This window comes from Drosophila sechellia, chromosome 3R (genome assembly GCF_004382195.2).
Source record: "Drosophila sechellia strain sech25 chromosome 3R, ASM438219v1, whole genome shotgun sequence".
NCBI classification, from domain to species: Eukaryota; Metazoa; Arthropoda; class Insecta; order Diptera; family Drosophilidae; genus Drosophila; species Drosophila sechellia.
Window position 1 is genome coordinate 20,998,376 of NC_045952.1, and position 22,141 is coordinate 21,020,516.

Consider the following 22,141-nt stretch of genomic DNA (forward strand, 5'->3'; position numbering starts at 1 on the left):
CCACCGCCACCCCTTCCCATCACCCATTTGCATTTGACTTTTCCGATTCGTTTGCTGCTCTGCATGCTGAACAAATTTTGATTGTGGCCAGGACAGATCTTCGGAAGGAACGTGAGGATCCGCGGGGCATTTGGGTGGATAGTAGTACAACTGGTGGTCGAGTATCACCATTATACACTCAGAGCTATGTTGGAATGAAAAATTATCAGAAAGATATATTCCACTTTCTATCTGTAGAGTATATGCTGATATATGTTAAAAAGTTTATAGTATGCTATTTGAAGATCGGACATCTAGGACTTAGGGAATCCTTTTTCCCAGTGAAAGGCAAATGGAAAATACATGTTGCTTGGTTGTACAGCTGAGCTACAGCTGAGCTAACTAAACTGAATTCGTAATGAAGTTTTGCGGTTACGGATTGGCATCCCATCGTACGTGATCCCAGCTGCCATAACTCAAGGCAACCGCAGTTTTGACCCCACCACAGAGCTCCATTTGGCAACCCATGGATGACCTTAGCCACTTGATTCATCCCGCCACGCCTTAAGCCAACTACCGTTTACAAATCACCCATAGGCCGCATAATAAAGTCATCCATCTGGGCAACCCATCATCATCATAGCCGGGGGCTAAGCTTTATTGTGACACTTGATTGAACCAGCCGACCGATATTGGCATTTTGAATTGCAGGAATTTATGATTGGCGGTGGCAAATGAAATCATAAATAGCAAAAAGAGCAACGAGTTCACTAAATGGCACAAACGCGACGCACAATCGAGAAATTTGTTTATAAATAAATTTGTATAAATTGCATAGATTTGACATAAGACAAAGGCCTTTGTGCCCCACAAAATAAACGTGTCAATGAGGGCCGCGGTAATAATTTAAAATGCAAATAGTCGAAAAAGGCAATCGCAGGCCGTCGTTTAAGGTGTGAAATATGAATGCGGCAGAGGCAGCTCTAATCTTCGCCGGATTCCATGAAACTAGAGAAGAGATTTGCCAACGCACTCCGGATAATCATATGCATCCAAATGTGTTTTAGCTGCGAGGGGTCGGGGTATCCCCCCATATATATCGTTTTATCGGGCGTCTTCGGTTACAATTTACAATTTATTTACGGGGCCTTGTCAGTTCCGGATTAGACGAAATTGCTTTTTAAGTAAGCTAAATCAATCATTTGACAGCAGCTTAATTGTCCAGCGATCGCTGGTCACGCCTGCCCAAAAAAGAGGCTATGGGATTGTCTTCTGGTTTTTTTTCGGACAGCTGCTGCTCCGGCTACCGGCTGAACTCCTGACCCCCACATTTTTCATTTTGGCCCATTGTGGGGATGGTGATGGTTCAATGCCATGGCAGCCAGTTTTCATTTGGCTACTTTTCACAGTGATTGAATGGAGTTTGGGAAACCAAAATGTCAGGGAAACTTGGAAATCGAAGGATTTTGATTGATGCGTGAAGTAAGTGAAATCTTGTAGAAGGAGAAATCTCAATGGGTCTTTGTGGAGATACAAGAACCAATTGAATTGCTGGGCTGACCAAATATATATATATTCAAAAAACTAATTAAGGGCAAATTATAAAAAAGCGTAGTGTAATTTTTTAATTATTTTAGACAAATATTAGGTAAGGTCAACATTTCTATTTTTAAACATTATCTGGCTGATGTGTTTTCACCGTTCAATCAGGCCAATCAAAACGTGTTTTCCCGGCAACCTGATGAAGATGTGTCCAATTAATGGCACCTCGATTTACGACCAATTTTTTAGGGCTTAATGATTATAACTAGTTAGCCATCGAATATTAATACAATCCATCAAACGCTATAATATGAGATGATTTCCGAGATCATTTGGTTTCTTTATTTGCTTATTCCCATCTTGTTTATGCCTTGAGCCAATCAAATTTATACATTTATTCGATCCACTATATTTTTCAGGCCAAAAGATACATTTGATACGTTTTGGCTAACAAAATGCCAGGCAATATTAATCAATTATGTCGCATCCAGCCGCATCTGCAACTCCAGAGCCCGACCCAACCCCGAGTTTTATGTAACCAAGTGGCTTAGATTTCGAGACAGCTAGTATGATCATAAATCTTGTGAATATTTTCGTTCGTCGATTGCGTCAACTTTGCGCACTTTGCTTTACATATTAGAAATCCACAGACCAAAAATGATTCGTTTCCATCTTCTTTTGGCTAAGCTCTTTGTGGTAATTAACATTTTGTTGACCCAACAAATTGTAGGTGGGTCTGGGGTCGCGAAAGATGCATGCGCACCTTATGGATGGATGCAGGGTGGGCATCGGTGGACGCCCACTTGTGGTGCGTGTGAAAACGGATTGGCCAAATTAACAAACGCCAAAGGGTTTTGCCATGGTCCAATACTTTGTCTCCGGACTTCCATCTCTTTTGGCCCAACTGATCTTTTGTTATGCTGATTGTCCGTAATTTGTCATACGCTGCGGGCCGACTAATGAACGCTGAGGGGGCTTATGGAGCAGCCGGAGACATGACAGTTCGTTTTCAACACATCTTTAAGTGATTCGCTTTCGAGTGACTCCCACAAATATTGATACAGAATGAGTTACGGCGGTAATCAGTCAGTCTGGAGCTCTAAGAGGAATACTCCATCATTATGTGGATGTATACATAATAGTATTTCACTGAATTATTATTTACACAGGAAAAAGTATAAGATTTAGATTTGTCGTTTCATTGCATACAATTTAATGGTTCGGTGATTATGGTCGCCTATACAGTTAACACATTTTTATAGCTTAACCTAAGAAAAAACAATAAAAAATCGCTACTCCGTTGGTTCCGCCAGCAGCTTGGTTTCCCCGTCACTCTCCGATTTATGCGCTTGCGCCCAGTCAATGACAAATTCCCGCAGACTGGACAACGCGAGCACGGCAGGAGCCTCGAGCTTTTGATCCTTAGCCAGCCAGTCGCAGAATTCGGAACGCGAACAGGCGCCAGTGCTGCCAAAGCTCCGCACATAACGCACACTCGCCAGCTGGTCGGGCCATTGGCGCGAAATGCACTCCAGCAGGGTATCCATTTGGGTGGCGGACACGGCACGATGCTGGCCACAGGCCGAGCCAGTTTTCCACAGAACGTTGAGCAGGCGACCCAAGCCAGGAACTGATATCCGTGGAGAGAGCAGCGGCAGTAGCTGCAACACCAGACGGTAAACTCGCAACTGGATGTGATCGTAATCCGGCAGTTCCGAACGGGACGCGGCCAAGGCATACCACAGATTGTTGAGGATGCTGATGACACCCTCGATGATATCGAACTGATGGAACTCTGTGTCGCGGATGACGCCAACCAGCCAGGACAGAATGCCTACGTGCTCCAGCATGATTTTCACAGCTCCGGGAATTTTGACGCATGTGGAGAGCACCGAAAGTAGAAGCAGATTCGTTTCCAGGGTGTCCAAACTGGAGCCGTAGAATCCAAGGAGGACCTTGAACGTATTAGTGGATACCAGCAGGAAAAGGTCGGCGCTGCACTTAATGCCGCATCTGAGCAACTCCACGATAAATTCGCGGTACTGCTGGTGCTCTGGTTCCTGGGAGTAGAAGAAAACATTGAAGTCGGGTATCGTCTGGAAGTTGAAGCTCTGTTTCAGCCGCAGATACATCATCAGTCGCTTGTACAGCAGATGTGTTGGCTCTGTGCTCAAATTAAAGCTTTGAGCGATAAACAGGCCAGGAATCAAAGGAACCCTAGGCGTTCCTCCATGCGTTCTCCTCTGTGCAAGCCACGAGTTTCTCAGATCGGCCAATCCTGCCTGAATGTTCTCATAGGCCTGCGTCCACAGCGGGCGCTCGTAGAAATTTGAGAGCTCGAAATGAGCACGATAGCGTTGCTGGCAACTGGCAGCCGCCAGTCTCATGTCCTTGTCCAGAGATGACAGACCGCAGAAGGTGATCGCCAGTAATCCATTCTGGACAGGCCAACGGGCCCAGACTACGGACTCGGGTGCGAAGCAGTGCATCATCATGGGTAAGAGGAAGGCGGGATCGTAGCAGGTCTCGTATATAGTCTCGCGCTTCGGGCAAATTCGTCGTAAGTCCTGTGGGAAATCTAGCACACCCTGCTCCACCATTTTCTCCAACTGATTGTCGCCAAAGCTCATGGATTTCTTTGCAGGATTTTGAAACTCCGTGGAGGGTAGTTGTTGGCTAGCATGGAGGCTCCTCCAAATCGGAAAATTTTCGATGGTGTACTCGCTAGTCTCCCGAACAATCAGGGCTAGCACCTGAGCCACATTCGTCTCCTGCTGTTGCAGCCTGGTTCGCACATCCTCGTCCGCAGCCCTCAAGGCATAATGGGCCACAGCACTTTCGCCCCAAATGAAAGGTCTAAACTTATCCAAGCCCACGTCGAAGCGTTCGTAGTGCTCCAGCAGTGCTAATCCATATCGATCTGCAGGAGACAGTTTTGCATGATAGGACCCAAGGATTACGGGTATGTGATCAGATTGCAGGGCACTAGGAGCCTTTCTGGCCAACACCTCCATTAGGTGTAAAAGCTGCGTTTTGGTTTCACTTGGCTTGCCTAAGAGATGGTCAAAACAGCAAGAGTGCGTGCAAATCATTTCGTATAGAAGTGTTGGTGTTGCATCCTCCTCCTGCTGTGCATCCTCCTTATAATCATCATATATTCCATCACACAGGAAGGCCATCAGCTTTAGCACAAGCCCATTTGTTTCATCCTGAAGTGGTAATCGTTCCTCGCCGAGGTGAAGGGCCAACTTTAAGCTACTCTTGCAAAAGTTAAGCCACTGCGGGTTCTTTTGCAAGCGACTCCAGTCCAAGGGTAAATCGTCGGTCCGATTCGTCTTCCACCACTCGTAACAGTTCCACGAGATTTGCTCTAGCTTGGGCAGATCCAAAGCCTGCTTCTTCAAATCCAGGGCTAACAGTTGAACATTGAGGTTTATATAATTAACGAAGACGGTGGCTTTTTGCTTTTCATCCTTAGCGGCGGCAAAGCCCTGCCAGTAAATCTCCCGCAGGACTCGCACCTGGAAGAGTTCCACGGAATCGAGCTTCAGTTGTTTCTGGCAGTAATCGAAGCACTCAGACTTCGGCATGCAAAGTGCAATAAGAAGAGCGCTGGCCTCTGAATTCTCCCGGTAGATTAGGGCAGCCTTCTGTGGCTTCTCGATGCTCTTCATAAAGCCGTTCTTGTAGGTCTGATAGCAACGTTGAAGCACTGGTAGAGGTATCTGGTAGTTCTTCGTCAAAGCAATATCCAGAAGGGGGTACACCAGATCCTTCTGCTCCAAATTGCTTGGTAGTAACTCTGCGAATTTCTCAGCTAATCGGGGCTGGCGCTCGAGCAGCAAGCAGGCCAAACGAATGGCGGATTTGCTGAGTTTTCGAGAGGATGTAAAGAAACAGGCAAAGAACTCACTGTCGCACTCATCCATGTGATGATGGTAGTTGAGCAAAAACTCCAAGACGGCCAACTCCAATGGTTCCAGTTGCTGCTCATTCAGCTCGCCGAAGTCCTTGTAGAAGGTTAGGATTAATTTTATTGACTTCCCGCAATCAATGGGCTCCTTTAACGTGTTCATTCGGCCCAACAGACGTATAAGTAGATCAAAGTAATGATTTGGTTTACCATTCGGAATGCAGTCCTTTGCTTGCGCTTTGGTTGTTAGCAAGTCCAGCATTTGAGAGCATTGATCAGAGTTAAATTCAAATGAATCCACCAATTTCACACACTCGTCGAGCTGCTGTTGATTTCCCAACTGATCCGCCGGTGTATCCAAAGCAATATCCAGAGTCTTGATCAAGTGCAAACGATAGTTGGCAGTATAGGTCTCGAATCGAGGCAAGCTGCGGCAATGCTCCACCAATCTCCTGAGGAAGATAACATAGTTTAAGCGAGATTCGCTCGTCTCACTAAGCAATTCAGTTGGGTGCAATTGCCACAGACGATGGGTAAATATGTAGTGCAGCATACTTTGAGTAAAATTTTCGTCTTGCTGCTCATCTTCCGACTCCTCAACTTCTTCTGGCCCATCTACCTGACTGGCAATTTGAAGGAATTTGATAAGAAAATCTGCTGTCAGCTCTGCTTGAGGTTTACTTAATTTCTCGCTGGTGAAGAAATGGCTAAAAACGAAAAGCAAATCTTGGATGTAGATCATATTGCGACGTGGATTTCCGAGGGAGGAGTGCAACAACATTGTTTGGCCCTCTTCTAGTTGCAGCTCGAACTTGTTTTCCATATCGTCCACTTTAAATACCTGCTCGAAGGGCATGGTTTCACTTTCTGTGCTAACCTTTCGCATTTGCTTAAGCAAGGGCCATTTATCAAATATAAGGTGGGGAAGTTTCTTTGGTTTACCATTTCCTTCACCAGGCAGCCAACTTTTCATATAGTTAGTGTGCTTGCTTAAGTTATCCTCGTAAATTTGCAGCACTATTTCCGGCTTGCTGTGATAGTGGAAAAGCAGAACAAATACTAGCTCCACATATTCGTCGTATGGTTCCTCCAATTCTACACCCTTCAGCAACAGCGGCATCATCTTGCTAAGGGTGAGAGTTTCCACATAAGCCTGCACGGTTTGACCTTGCTCAATTTGAGCAAACAATTTGCTCAGGTTCTTGGTGATTATGGCAGTATCCGCAATGCTTTGTTCCGGAAGCTCAATCTGTCTCCAATCCAAGCAGAGTATGGTCAGCAGGATCTCTACAACGTTGGTCACCGTAGCGGGACCGAATCCAATAAGGGCCTCTATCCAGATATTGATCTCATGCCTGCAGGAGTCAAACATCCCTGTGTTTTGGAACAGGCGATTCAATATGTTTCCAGACTCCGATTTGATTGATTTTTCCTCCAGCATGTAGGCTTTAATGAATGATTTAAATACGTTACCGAAAAGGGGTTGAGTTGGGTTCAAGGAGTGCGGAAAGAGCAGCAGGATAGTTTTAATCGACTTCAGTTCTAATTGAATCTTCAGGAGCTCTTCCGGTTGATTCAGTTTATCAAAATCAGTTTCGTATAGGGGTCGCAACACATCCAAATAATCCAGAATCTGACTTGTCTTATTCACAAACGCTCGATTCTCCTTGCACAGAAGCATCACCAGGTCCAAAGTGATTGATAAACTCTCAAGTACATTCACTCCTTCCAAGTTTTTCTGTTTGATGAACACGTAAAGCGAATATAGGATGGACTCGATAGTGGGAAAATGCACCAGCAGATGGTTAAGTAAATCGAATTTAAATTTACGCAGCGAGTTGCCGGCTTTTTTTGATTGCTCTCGGACCGCAATGGCATGCATATAGTTGCTGTACTGTTTCATCATGGAAAGCAGCAGGCGCAATACAGCCAATCTTAAATTGAAGTCTGGATCGCTCAGGTACTTCTTACCCGTAATGTGAAGCAAAGCTTCGATGGGCAAACACAGCTCTTTGATCCAAAATGAGAAATCCGTTAGGGTCATCTTATCGAATGCTGATGATAGAGCACTGGGCGGGACTGCATTAATGATTTGGGCGAGAAACATCACAGCCTTGGGCAAATCCGTCGACTTGGTTTTGACCGGACTGAGCAGTGAGGAACAATTCCTCACTGTATTGCGTCCCAAGTCTGGACAAGCAGTTAGTGTTTTAATAACCAAATCCACTTTGCGCGGATTATCGTAGGGCTTGAATAGAGAGCCAAGTAATCTGCCCTGCAGCTTGTTTTGCTTTTGGCGGTAGTGCGTCATCGCATCAAAGCAGATGCCGTGCTTGCGGGAAGTCAGAAGGACCAGCAGGAGTTCGTGAACGGCAGCCGATACCGCTTCCGCCTCCTGTGGGTTTGGAGGCATCATAGAAGCATGTTTCGATTTAGCGAACATCACCTTGAGTCCCATGGGTCCCTCCCAATCGTAGAGGCGACGCATATTTTTGCAGCACTCTAAATCGAAAACCAGAACCTTCTTGGTCTTCTGTATTTCGGGGTTCTCCAGCACATATTGCCGTAGTGCGTTAAGCACCACACAGACGGTTACGTGGTCATCGTAAACCAATCCCTTGGCCAGCACACCAATTAGTTGCCCTCGATCAAGGATGTTTCGGATAAGTAGCGTATTGCCCTCGACCAGGAAGGCCAAAATAAAGTGGATAAACGCTTTGCGCACTGTATCCTCGCATTGGTATTCGCTCTTTTCATGGGACAGCAATTTCTGCGTCACAGTCACGTTGGAAAGCACATCATAGGAATTCAGAACTTGGCGGGCCAATTGAGGCTCCACGCACACAATAGCGGTGAGAAGTTTTAGGGCATTACGCCGATGGCCTAGCTGCGTTGATTTCATTTGATTCTCGAGCACTCCTCCGTGAACTTTGAGAAAATATCTACACCCGTGGACAGCCGACTCCATGTGGCTCTTCTGGTTGGTAAGTATTTCCATCAAAACTCGGTGCAAAGCCTCTGTGAGGTAGTCCACGTGCAATAAATTAGTCTTGTCGATCCTTTCGAATGCTTCTGCTAACTCCAAGGGCTTCCCGCGCTTTTCTATGTACTTAGCCGCAAGCTTAGGACGCGTGGTGGAGCACATGTGCAGAAAGTGTCGCAGTTCTGGAATTAGGATTCGTGAGTTAGCGATCTTTTATTGAACGTATTAATCCTAACCCACCTGTTATGAAGTTATTGCCGCGAAGCTTGGTTCGAAAGTGCATCATCTTAAAGTCGTTGGGAAAGTGGATGTGGGATTCTTCGGGTTCAATCCCGGAATCGCGACTTATTTCATCCTCATCCTCATACATCTCCGCTTCCACTTGTTGCTCTACACTTGTGTCGGATGTCTTAGACTTTTTAGACTTCTTCTTTGATGGAGTGGAGTCAGCAGGATTGGTTTCAGTAATTTCCAGCTTGGATTCATCGATAGATTTCTCAGTTTTATCCTTCTTTTTCTTTTTCTTCGGTGTGTCAGACTCCTTGGCCAGTTTTTTGGGCACCTCCACTTCACCATCATCCTCTTGCTCAGCAGTTGTCTCTTCGTGCCTCCTTTTCCTTCGATTGGGTTGAATGGCCATTTTGCTTTAATAATAATAATATAAATTATATTTGCTTATTTACAGCATAAATCGTTTAAAGTTTAAGTTAAATACAAAAACAGCCGCACACACGTGCTGGCAGAGAATGGTATGACCCTTTTTAAAATACCTAGAAATACCGCCCTTGTTTCAGTGTTGTATAAGGTGGCACTTGGCGCGCACTTAAAATGTAAGCTGGCGAAACAGAAAAAAAAAACAGAACAGCAACTTATTCAAAGAGATTAAAGTAATGATTTAATTTACCAACAATTTTATACTCTTCAACAATAAACAGCGTATTTTACTACAATAATAACTACAAAGGGTGCACAACTTGGAAAAAACCACATCTCGGCATGGAAATGACTCATAATCCAATCTGGCATTTGGCAATTTACACAGTTTTTCCTGGACATGAACGTTTTCTCTGTTGCTTTAACCGCGTCTAGTCATCCTCGAGGGCCGCATTAGTGGCTCCACCAGATCCATATCCAGATCCTGCAGGAGCCATGCTGGTCGCCGATCCAGAAACCGGGAATTCCGGCAGAGTGGAGCGTTGTTTGGCCGCAGCCGGCGGAACCGCGGGCAAATCGACTGATTTACTTTTGCCTGCAAGTACACAACTATTATTAGTCGCTGTTATTGGCTTAAGCAGATAACTTCAAATCACTTACCAAAACAACAACCCATTATGGTATACTCTTGACTGATTCTCGGGGCGAGTGGGCTAATTTGCTGAAAGTTCTTTGAGCACTAAATCGGGCAAATCAAATCGGTGGCCAATTGACTGGGTATGCGTATGTGTTCACCTGAGGCGTGCAAACGACTCATGGCTAATTGATAAGCCCTGCTGTTACTTTTATTCTCTTTTTGTTTAAAATGTAACGTGGGTTACTTATGACACCATGGGCAGGTCTGCTATCAACAGTGTAGTTCCCCATCGGCCGTATTAGCCTCGTGCAAAGAGCTGTAGAACTGTGATAAAAGCGCACATTGCCGGTCGGATATAACCGCAGTGAAGCGACCAACAAACCAATTACGATAAGCTCTTATCAGCGGAAAACGTTTTCAATGCTCTCTAATTGGCGCTAAATATTCAATTGTCGTTATGATATCGTTTATCGAAAAGGCTATCGATTGAAAGCTCCGCTCTAGTGGACCAGATTTCAAAACCGCTTAGAAGCAATTGACATTTAAGCAATTTACGTAGTAAGTTGCGACCATTTTAAACAAATTAATAGTTAACATACAATTATACATTTTACAAAAATATATATTTGTAGGATTAAAAATCTCTTTAGCATTATTATTTGTGTATACGAAATAGCCCTGTATTTATTTTCTCTCTAACGTTTTTCTTTGTGATAACAGTTTTGATTGTTAATCAAATTTTTATAACTGGAATTAAAGTTCACCAAACATTTTCGTTTGTTTACCAGTGGCCAGTGAGACCGTTCGCTGTGGCGCTCGAAAACCCAAAATTTCACTGTTCCCCATAGTGCGGGGGGTGGTGCGTTCATTATCAGCCGGAACGTAAACAGCGTCGCTGCTTTTCACGCTTTCCGATAAAAATGTTTAAATCACACTGTGTTAATTAGAGCCCAAATCAAAATCAATGCGCCCGTGGACGCGAACGACTCGAGATCGTGTGCGCGTGAATGCGGATCGAGTAGCTAACAGCTAGTTTATCAAATTCGAACCCTTGATATAATAAAAATAAAGGTGCGTGAGAATACGTGAATTGTGATTTTTGGTCCGTGAACGAATCACGAGCAAAGCGGATAAACAAAAGCCATAAAAAACAGATTCGCACGAGAATCATCGCAAAAGTCGGTGCGCATAAATTACGCTTCCCAATTGGAATTGGAAAAGTTAAATTTTCGGCGAGCATCCGCATTCGCCATGGACGACGAGTTCAAGCTGTGCTGGAAGAACTTCCAGGACAACATAGCCAGCGGCTTCCAGAATTTGTACGACCGCGGCGACCTGGTAGACGTGACCCTCGCCTGCGATGGAAAGCTCCTCCATGCCCACAAGATAGTACTGGCCATCTGCAGCCCTTACTTCCAGGAGATCTTCACCACCAATCCCTGCAAACATCCCATCAGTGAGTACTTTGATTGGGCTGCACAAGATTGTAGTCCCATCAATAGACTACCTCGCCGGCGTCCTCGGTTTAAATGCTAAGTTATGCTGCGTGGCTTACATTGTCAGCGGCATTCATGTGTGTATTTTGATACTCGGCACAGAAGTGGTCCTACAGAAATTGGTCAAGTTTTATGTTCCGGGCTTTCGTTGCCATGCCTAACTGAAGCACTCGCGCCTCTTACAAATTGCTTAGGTCTTGGCATTGCAAATACATTGTAGACGTATTTTCTTGGAATTTTTATAAGCCGGAAAAGAGTCTGAACTTTCCCTAGGTCATTTCATACCCTTCATATACATACGTATATAGTCTATATAATGCCAGGGAAGAGTGACTACTGGTCAAGCAGATACTGATTTTCTCATTCGGCCGCAGTATTCCTCCAGAAATCGGTCAGTTTATCACTGGGACAGCGATGTCAGTTTATCGAGGAGTCCGGCCGTCAGCCTGTCTGTTCGTCACTCTTGTCAAACGCTTAGATATAAATCAACCTTTGTGTTAAATTCCATGACACATTCGGTGGTTATCAGCCCAGCTCCACCGCCAGTTCGATTTCGAGTTACAGTCGAGAGTCCCAGCACGTCTAGGTGTTTACAGTATCGCTACCATAAACCCAACTATACTTACCTTATTAACTTTACACTTCATTTTAGAACTCTGTTTCATAAGCCTAACTTGCCTTTTTTAACATACAAACTAATCAATCGAATAATATTATTAGTCGTTTGATGGATCGCCCATTAAAATTAAGTATTGTACTTCTCAGCGATATTAAGAAAATCATAAATAGAATATGCAAATGCATTAAGGTTTATCCATCCTATAGTTATCTAAATGAGTTGTAATGAGTTGTAATCATTTCATAACCGATTTGATTTACTAAGCCAATCCAGGGGTTCGTTCCCGTTTCTGGTCCCTGTTTCAGTTAGTGAAGTTTGACTGTAGAGTTGTAAATCTAAAGACAAACAGCAGCAACCCACTAAGAATCGAGATCTGTCGATAATCCTCCGCTGAGCCGGAGTGCCGTGGCGTTGTCTATGCCTGTGTGGTAGCTGCTGGAGTCCTCCGCCTCCGGAGGCACACCGGGATTGTTTACCCACGCCACGCACAGAGTATCCATCGGCGGATGGAGTATCGTGATAAGGTCCATGGCAAGAGAGCGCAGAGTCGGAGGCGCAGCCCACTTCGATCGGATCGGGGAGATTGGGTGCGTTGCTGACCTCATCAAATGTACTTCAAATGGACTCTAGAACGGTGGTGTTGTACTATTTATGTACGGTATATGGTGTATGGATATGATATCGCCGTGGCCCCTCCTGGTCGGTCCGATTCCGATTTCGTTCGCGGTCGTGTTGAACACGGCTGCCTGCTGCACGGTGGCTTTATCTGATCAGGCGGCCATAAAAAATAAGGTTTTATCTTTTCAAGTAGCAGCAGGAAGGTGCTACCTACCCACGAACGCTGCTACAAGAGGTATTTCCAAAGATAAAGAATATTAATATACCCTATAAATAACGGCGAACCCAAGCGGGGGCAAGCTATTAAATATAGACCAGCCAGCCAACAACAGTCATCGAGGTGCTAACAAGCCAAATGGCTATGTGTTTGTTCCGTGTGTAACACGCAGCAACAACAATAGTCGAAATATTTTTTATCTTTTTATCGCGTTTAACAATCATTTATTGCCCAACTGAGTAACTGAGTACCCGCCCGCCCACTCCTTCACCCTTCCAGCCACTCGAAGAATTTAGTTTAGTCGAGATATTGATTAGAGAGCCTCGCTACATACATACATACGTTTGTCCGCTGCTCCGGACGTGTAAATCAATCCACACCGTGCCGGCCCAAGTGGTTATATGTGGCCAACAGTCACAGTCCCCAATACAATGCTAATCCTCCAAAATTATCTATTTATTATTGGCATAAACAAGACGGACATCGTCTGTGGGCAGGCGTTTTATCAGCCCAGCGTTTAGTGCCAACCACTTTACTTTGGGTATCACTCTTGATCGTAAAATAAGATTTTGAACTATAGATAACGCACTCAGACAGCCGCAGCATGTGCCATGTGTGATATTGGGCCTCTCCAAGAACCAGGTCCAAGCCACTTCTCTTCAAAATCCCCGTGGCCCCGTAGTCCCCTAACCACCTGGCCACCTGGCAATTCCCACTCCCGATTTGAAGTAGCCACAACGAATATCGCCGTGGTTGCTTACCAGGCAGCGTTTGGGTTCGGAAGATAATATAATATCGATTCGCCGGCCGGACTTGTCGTAAATATTAAACACCCAATGTTATTAATATATTGCCGTGACTAAAAACAAAGTCGTCGTGTTATTTTTTTTCCCTACGCTTCAGAGGGGGTAAACAATTTTTATGGATCGCTGCACTATTTATTTGGGCAAAATAATCCATTTTTGGCCACGTTGGACTTTGAGTTTCGGTGCGCTCTTAACCCCTAATCTTGAATTTGTTTATTTCGATGTTATACGCTTGCCAAGATTATCAAAGGTGTTTGAATTGGTCGGCAACCAAGGAAGATCTTAGTTAATTTGGGTCTTGTGGCAGGTAAAGATAGCTAGTTTTTGAGTTTTCAAAAAATCTGAGATTGGTACTAAAATTTAGAAATAAAGGAATTTAATTTTTTCATAATTTTCTAATAATGATCTTCGCAAAAACGAAAGCTCAGCATATTATATTTTGAAATTATTATATTATATTTTGAAACTCTCAATCAATTATTAAGATGAGCTAATGTTTACTGCATAATCTACTTAAATGCTTTGAAAGACGTTAATCCAATTGATTTATCGAGTTTATAAACCCTTCTACATTTCCCGCTTCTGGGTTACCCAATCGATCGAATCGAAAGCTGTTTACGTACAGCAGTATTTTATGGTCTCTTCGTATTATATCAAACTTTGACTTTGAGCATATGAAATTTCATAAATGCTTTTATTGCCCATATGTGTTGACAATTTGTAATTTATTGCCCTGTTAGAAGTCAGAAGCCAGTAGCTAGTGGCTAGTAGCTAACAGCCAGAAATCGCCAATGGACGAGGAGTGGCAATCGACTAAGCTGGGCTAATCCCTGGGCCAGTTGCGCTCCTTTCGGGGCATTAATTTTCGCAGAGAGTTTGGGCGGGAAAGGGAGGAAATCCGAATGGAAATCTATGACCAAGCTCTTGGGTTGGCTGGGCCTGTCGTTGGGCTTGTTGGCCTTTTATCAGGTTGTACTACCACCAGCACGACAATTCGATTCGACTACTCGACTATTATGGCGTTCGGAGATAACAAATATTTATGAATGTTCGTGCGACGACATTGTCAAAATGAGGCAGCCCACTCCACTACAAGCCCGACGGCTCTATACGAATCGCCGAGGGGAACGACAATAGAACCTATTGGCGTTCTGATTCGATAAACATTTATCATAATCATAAAATAAAACTGTTTCGAAATCGATCGCCTGCGATCCGATTGGTGGAACCATTTCGAGTGGGCGTGATCTTGTTGGCGAGGGTGTTCGGGCCCCAAAACAAATCAAAATCGAGACTGTGGCAGATATCGCTGCAGTTCCCCAGTTCCCCGGTACCCAATCCCAATTCCAACAGACTCTCTGATATCAGCAGAGATCACTGCGGGTCAGGCGACCATTAAATCCATATTCCCTGGTTGATGGTGCCATACATATATGGCATACATTTGGGCAAACAGCGATCGAGACGCGATGATCTGAGTTTTGGGTACTGTCGATTCCCTTATCGGCAGAGCATGCACGGATTTATCACGTTCTCCGTGAACTTTAGACAGAGTTTATCTACGGTCGGTGTCCATAAATGGTTTATTGATTCGAAAGAATTTTGTATATGGATCTCTTTGTCTCGATTCACGCTCGTTCTTTATCTCCGGCGATGCTGACCATGTATCTCCAGCTCCGTGAACGGAGAAGTGAGGCAAATGATAGTGGTGTATACGGAGTGCCCTCAATGTGTAATCCCGTATCTATCTGGCATCAGTTGAGACCCGATGTGTGCACTGTACCCCTGGAGCAATACATATGTATATTGCCTGGATTTTGATCTTCGCCAGGCGATCACTCGGTCGAATACGGACATGCCAAGGCGCAGATAGATAGATAGGCGAGACGGAATGATCCGTAATGACGACTACGGCAAATGATAGGGCACAATTGATGTCGTCGTTCGGTCAGATTAAGCAACCAAGTTTGTCTGTTGCTGATCGGCGATTTAATATTGTATTTACATACAGTCGTACATATGCGATGTATGTACGCCTGTTTGTGTAATAAAATTGTTATTGAGAACAAGTGATAATATTGTTTTTAACTAGATGTTGATGCTGCTAGCGAGACAGGCACAGTGGCCAGGGGTTGATGGAAAAGCGCTGATAAGAATTAGTTTCAGATCAGCAAATTCGAAATAATCTGTCAGAAAGAAAGTACGAACCTAATAGTTCACTTGTAAATCCTACTTTTGTCGGGAATGCTAAATGGTGAATTATCATGAACAACGACCTCGCATTATTGGACTCTTTAAAACATATTTATAGTTTAAAATAGAAACATTTTTCTCTGCAGAAACGATTAGGAACTTATATTATCACGGCTAAAACATATGTATAGGCATTTTTGAAACACATAAACCTACTTTAATGGCCCACTGTGAACTATGAAATATTGAAACTTATGTGGCATGATCTCGAACCACCCCTGAGATAACAGATCCGCACCACTGTGGAGCCGATCCGATTCGAATCCGGACAGCTCCACAGCTTCTTAGGACGAGTGGGGAGCACGCGGATGATATGTCATGCTACTTATTTTATAATTATTGCTGTGCTACTGTTACTGCGTTGCTGTTGTTGAGTTTATATTTAAGTTTTCAGATTTCTTATCATAGCTGTTTTTATGTATTGATTTAGTATTTGAGCGTTTCGATGATAACATCTCCACTACGAATGTGACCTCCTTTCCACTGATGTTATTATTGTCGCTTCGAGTCTTTATGTAAACAAGGAATTACGTTGAATAATTTTTGGGAGAGGGAAATACATAAAAACTGTTTGTAATCAGTCCTGAAACATTTAAAAATTCCATTTAGGTTTAAACGCATTTCAAATATTCTTTGCGTTGTTGACAAACATGTTTTTGGATTTTTCCAAAAATGTTGTTTGTTACTTATCTTAAAAAGAAAAAACTGCCTGCCTCTTCATGGTTTCCTTTCATAACTTGTTTTGTACATCCCCAAATCTTTCTAGTAATACTCAAGGATGTGAGCTTCAACATTATGATGGAGCTACTGGAGTTTATGTACCAAGGAGTGGTGAATGTTAAGCACACGGAGCTGCAGTCGTTCATGAAAATTGGCCAGCTGCTGCAGATCAAGGGCTTGGCTACCAATTCGAACTCCTCGCCAGGATCGAGTGTCTCGGAGAAGTCCTCTAGTCAGCCACCGGCAGAAGAATCAAGCAACACCAACAGCACCAATCATCACAACTCTAGCACTAATAGCAATAACAATAGCAAATCGGAAACGGATCACAATGAATCCAAGGGCCAGAGCAATTCAAGAACCACTTCGCCAGGTGGTGCCAGCCGAGCCTCCAACGATGCCAGCCACCTGTACACATCCAACAAACGTCCAATGCCGTCGGATTTTGGCAGCGATTCCCTGTCCATTTACTCCGGCAAGCAGTTGAGACGCTCCCTCAAGGATCACGGTTCCGGCGGAAGCGAAGGCGGCGGAGGCGATCACGCGGATACCGCATCCGGAGTGGACAACAGCATGAATTCAGAGGAGTTCTTTTTGCCACCCATTCCACAAATCACGATGGGAGAACAGCGCTACGATCTCGGAGGTCTGAAACGGGAATCGGATGGTCACCACCATGGTCCCTTGTCGGCTGGCGGAGGAAGTTCGGGCAGCGTGGGCAGCCTCACCTCCTCGGCCTCTCCGTCTGCACCCATCCGTAATCCCTTTGCTCCGACCTTCATGGACAGCTTCAACTACTACAAGGGCGGCAACAGCAGTGGTCCCAGCGGCAGTTCCAATAACTCGGTTGGCCCAGGTGGCGTCAACAACAATGGCTCCGTGGGCCTTGGCTCCAGCACCGAGTATCCTAACGAACTGTACATGCCCAACGATTACTCCAAGAACTTTGCCAACCACATGGACATTCCCTCAAGTAGGTTGCCTCCAGATTTGTGCCTTCGGCACTCTTTTTATCACTTTTCTGTTGCATGTAGCTTGGCATTCATATTGACTTATTGTTTTATTCTTTATAAGCTATTATTTTGCATCCATCATTCGGCACATAATATAACACGATCATTCACTCCACGTACACACTAGCCCACTGAACTCATTGTCACTAACCAGGAATGGAGCCAAATGGAGACCTAACAGAGCGGCCATTGATTGTAGAGGGATATTTGCTGATTTAACTGGGGTAAAAGTATTAACAGAAGTAAATACTTGAACTGAGCGTATAGTTAGATAAACATATCAGATAGCTCTGATTGCCCGTGAGATTCAGTTGTTCGATCGACCTGGCAGACTGGTGGGCCTCAACTTTTGCCACATGTTTTGCTGCAATTTTATCCAAGGGGTTGAAGACTATTCGATTCACCAGAAAAACCACACAATGGGGTTAAATATTTGGCTCAAAGTTTGTGAATTTTCATATTCCAGCTTTTAATCGTAATATTTTAAATTAACTAAAGCTGAGATCATACTAGGAAGAACTAAGGAAAACACTTTCTTTAAGTAAAACACTTTCAGCTGCATTTTAAACACACATTAAGTAGTGCTTTCAGTTTAAATACATTAAGTATTGGCTTTATAACGTGGTAAAATCGAATCCTTGTAACGCCTAACAATCCGCACAGTATCGAGAACACGCACACCCAATCGCATATTCCAAACGGAGGAGGAGCGTGACTCCTCCCCCACTATCCAATAGCTTGCCTCTTTCCCCTGTAAATAACACCCTTTGAGCGTCCAGCGAAGAACAGACCACTAATGATCCACCATTGTCCGGAGCAGGCGGCAGCAACATGGTGATGCTGTCCACCACCTCGTTGCTCCACGGCAACTGCGTGTTCAACCGGAACAACACGGTGGCCACGCAGCAGGGCATGAAGACCTACTGGCTGTGCAAGTCGTACCGGATCAGCATGTGCCGGGCGCGGTGCATAACCCACTTGGGCAGGATCATATCCGCCACGGGCGTCCACAACCATACGCCGCACATGCGCGGAGGTCAGGGATCTTCGGCGCCCTCGACAGCGTCAGTTTCTGGAAATCCAGCCCCGGCGCCCATTTCCAGCCAAGCGGGTTACTCTCTGACGGATGGAGGTGGCCATTTGGGTCCGGATTTGCAGCATGGCAATCGAGTGACCAACATGTTTGCCAATCAAACGCCACCACCACCGCCGCCACCACCGCCACTCCCGGTGGCATCAACGCCGCACCACCCGCATCATCACCACCACATGGGACAACCGTTGCCCAATCTTCTGGTGCAGCACCATCCGACGCCATCGCACATGGAGCAGCATGGCAGCTCGGCGAGCCTGTTGCATAATCCAAATCTGATGCACCTGCAGACCCCGACGCACCACCACCAACAGCAACACCACCAGCAGCACTCGCCACACAATCCTCCGCCTCCGCAGCAGCACAATCTGGAGCTGGGAGGTGGCTCGGGATCGGGAGCGGTGCTTCTCTCGCCGGCGCATCTGCAGCAAAGTCCGCAATCCAACCGGAGCAGTCATTCCCTCCAAGCGCAGAGTCCACCTCCACAGTCAGTGGAGGAACAGCAGTCACACCAGCAGCAGCAGCAAGAAGGGGCCACCTCTGAGGTTACCACGGATCCCAGCACTGCTCACGTGATCAACTCCATCACCATTTCCCCGAACACAAGGCACACCTTCAAGATGGAGAACATTTAAGGCTGTCGCCGGGTAATCCCCCCACATCGCACTGCCTCAAGAGCGGATGAGTAATTTATTTTTGCCTAGCTAGAGTTTTTAGTAGAAAATTGAATATGATTCGAGCGAAAGAGAGATGAGTTAGTAATGTAAATACCCGTACCAATGTGCATAATGTATTTGATAAACTAATGCGAAACGAAAAACCAAAAGCTACTAATGGGCGCTGTGAAATGAATCCCAGATTAAGCTAACCAGAGTAATTTTGGATATGTTTCGTGGCCCTGTGCGTATATCAATGGGTAGTCCAATGGCCAAGCACTAACCAACTACAACATATAACTTTAAAATAGACTAAATGACACTTTCGATCTGATATATTTATAATGCTATGCCAGGTCCAAAGGTATCTTTCTTTAACTTATATATTCAACGAAGCAGGTAAGTAAACTGCATGAACACATAAACACACATACTTTTGGGCTCATTCGTGTATGTCCTGGCATCCAAAAACAAACATAACCAGCAGAGGGAGCGGAGAGTACAACTCCAAGCATACCCATCAGCAGCCTCAGACCCAAACCGATCCTCACTAGCTTCTCGTCCTGTATTGTAGTCGCACCCGGCGAGCACTGGTTCCAGGGAAAGCTGGAGTTCATGCTGAGCCAGCGCGGCAAGCCGCTGCTGGTCCACGACGGGCACACCTTCGGCATTCAGTACGTGCGCAAGGACAAGAAGTACTGGCAGTGCAACCTGTCGCGCAAGTTCAACTGCAAGGCGCGCGTGACCACCACGGACACCGGCGACATCATCGTGACTAACAACGAGCACTGCCACACGGAGATACGTCAGCACCTGCGCAAGGATTACCAGCGAAACAAGGTGATGATGAATGCACTGATCAACCTAAGTACGAGTCACATGCGGCGAAACAATATGGGCGGCCTGGGTGCCTTGCCCATGGTGCCCGAAGTTCTGACCCAGGTTACACCCATTCACGAGATGGTCCAAAACTTACATGACATGGCAGCAAAAGTATCGGCCGGGCAGCAACATCATCATCAACAACAGCAACAGCAGCGGGCACATGACATGGAGGAGCCGCTAGACTGCGGACTCCGATCGTCGGCGGCGCTGGAGGAGATGGCGCGCAGCTTCATGACCAACAACAAGCCCTCAATTGCCTTTCCGGGCAGCGAGTCTGGTCATAACCAGCATGATAGCGATACCAAAGAGGAACCGTCTTGGAAGAAGATCGAGGGCGATGCTTAGGCTTACATTTACATAAATAGCGGGTCAAATGACAGTTAAGTACAAAAGTGGAATGATTGCAATAATACTCAAATACACTAAAGACGGCGTAACCAAAACAATTCCAAAGAATTTAGTTAATACATAAGCGAACGTACAATCTGCTAGAGCATTTCCATGAGTTTTATGTCGTTTTTATTATTGTACGTTGCGTTAGCTTTACACTGTAATAAATGTTGAATTTGAATAAATCTTTTTATATGAACTACATTAGATGTTTATCACGCGGCTCAACTTCTGAATACGGTTGAGCAGCAGATCGCCCTGTTTGATGGTCGCCTGGTACTGCCAGTTCTTGTTGTCAGGCCGATTGGTCTCCACAATGCCGCCGACGCGATCCACCTTGGCGTGCAGCCGTCCGGCGGCGATAAAGCGGGCCAGCTCCTGGTCAATGTATTCCACGGTTACGCCGAACGACTCGGCCATATACTGCAGGGTTAGGGAGCGATACGACTCCAGCAACTGGGTGTAGCCCAGAATGCGCATCTCGCGCACGTAGAAGCGGTAGTGGGGATGAATGAGGTAGTCCAAGCGCAATTGCTTCTCTACACCGGCCAGGTGTACGTAGAAGTTCTCATATTGGCAGTTGTACAAGGAAAACAGGAACTGTTTCACGTCGGGCAGGCCGTGGAGAACCTCCTGGATTTCGGAGCCCTTGATCACCTTGTCGCGCAGCTCATTGCGGGGCAGGGCGATCATGGCAACGTAAACGGTGTAACGCACAAAGGTGGGATAGTCCATCAGTTCGTATGAGGTGAAGGTGCTTACGGTGTCCAGGAAGAACGTGGCCGCCGCTTTGAAGTCACGCACCGCCACCGAGTAAACACCCTGGTAGACCTTCAGCCGGTTGCGTCGGTCCCAGTCGCCGCCTTCCTCGATCAGATACTTAGCCTTGTCGATGTTGCGAGTGATGAGATCGTGGTCAAGGTAAAACAGTCCCAAGCGGATCAGATGGAACACGATGTCCAGGCGGTGACCCAGGGAAACGGTCTTCTCGTAGGTCTTGCGGAAGGCGGTCTCTGCCGCAGCCTTGTCGCCGATGCGGCACAAGTACTCTGACTTCTTAAGGTTCGCCTCGCGCACTTCCATCTCGCCCAGATTCTTCTCGGCATCCTCGATTGCCGCATCCAGCTGCTCCACCTCTACGCGGTTGTTCTCCTTCATGCGCGCCAGCAGATCCTTATCCACGGTCCAGCCGAGTTCCGAACAGATGTGCTCGTACCACGGGGCCATGTTCTCCGTGCGAATCGCCTCCAGAAGCTTCGCCTTCAATGCCGCATCCTGCTTGTATTCCGCCAGGGTAAGCAGGAACTTCGTCTGGGCCAGCTCCAGGTTCGGGTTCTTCTCCAGACCCTGCTCCTCCAGGTTTTCGGCAGGCATTTTGGTCGGATTTGTTGGCTTCGCTTTGTTAAACGCAGAGAAAAAGTAGATTTTCTTGACAAAACTCAATTTTGTTTTTGTCAAATCGCAGAGTCATGTACGACCAGTGTGACCCCAAAGTTATCGATAAGTTATACCGTATATTATTACATTGCCAAAAATACCAGAACAATGTCCGTCAAGATACCGACGAAATTAGAACAGTGCAATTTCCAATTGGAATTTTTTATTTTAATTTATTTATAAATTCTGAAAGTAATTTTAATTCAACAATCTTGAGAGATGTCTAAAAA

The 22,141-nt window shown here is 45.6% G+C and overlaps 4 protein-coding genes across 5 annotated transcripts; 1 reads left to right on the forward strand and 3 right to left on the reverse strand.

Moving 5' to 3' along the window:
- Positions 1-2,710: 2,710 nt before the first annotated feature.
- On the reverse strand, positions 2,711-9,163 carry LOC6607431. The gene is made up of 2 exons (XM_002032164.2): positions 8,658-9,163; positions 2,711-8,599 (listed from the first exon to the last, which is right to left on the reverse strand). Exons 1-2 carry the CDS (start codon positions 9,055-9,057, stop codon positions 2,814-2,816), a joined length of 6,186 nt encoding a protein of 2,061 aa, XP_002032200.2. The 5' UTR covers positions 9,058-9,163; the 3' UTR covers positions 2,711-2,813.
- Positions 9,164-9,311: 148 nt separating this feature from the next.
- LOC6607432 lies at positions 9,312-9,888 on the reverse strand. The gene is made up of 2 exons (XM_002032165.2): positions 9,732-9,888; positions 9,312-9,666 (listed from the first exon to the last, which is right to left on the reverse strand). Exons 1-2 carry the CDS (start codon positions 9,745-9,747, stop codon positions 9,503-9,505), a joined length of 180 nt encoding a protein of 59 aa, XP_002032201.1. The 5' UTR covers positions 9,748-9,888; the 3' UTR covers positions 9,312-9,502.
- A 701-nt stretch (positions 9,889-10,589) lies between these two features.
- Positions 10,590-20,678, forward strand: LOC6607433 (broad-complex core protein). 2 transcript variants are annotated; one of them, XM_002032166.2, is made up of 3 exons: positions 10,590-11,164; positions 16,484-17,410; positions 18,271-19,369. In XM_002032166.2, exons 1-3 carry the CDS (start codon positions 10,960-10,962, stop codon positions 19,176-19,178), a joined length of 2,040 nt encoding a protein of 679 aa, XP_002032202.2. In that variant the 5' UTR covers positions 10,590-10,959; the 3' UTR covers positions 19,179-19,369. The 2 variants fall into 2 exon arrangements, with proteins under 2 accessions (XP_002032202.2, XP_032576669.1); XM_032720778.1 differs by lacking the exon at positions 18,271-19,369 and adding an exon at positions 19,774-20,678 and having other exon boundaries at positions 10,601-11,164.
- LOC6607435 (26S proteasome non-ATPase regulatory subunit 6) lies at positions 20,587-21,969 on the reverse strand. Its single transcript, XM_002032168.2, has one exon. It carries the CDS (start codon positions 21,846-21,848, stop codon positions 20,679-20,681), a length of 1,170 nt encoding a protein of 389 aa, XP_002032204.1. The 5' UTR covers positions 21,849-21,969; the 3' UTR covers positions 20,587-20,678.
- Positions 21,970-22,141: the final 172 nt, after the last annotated feature.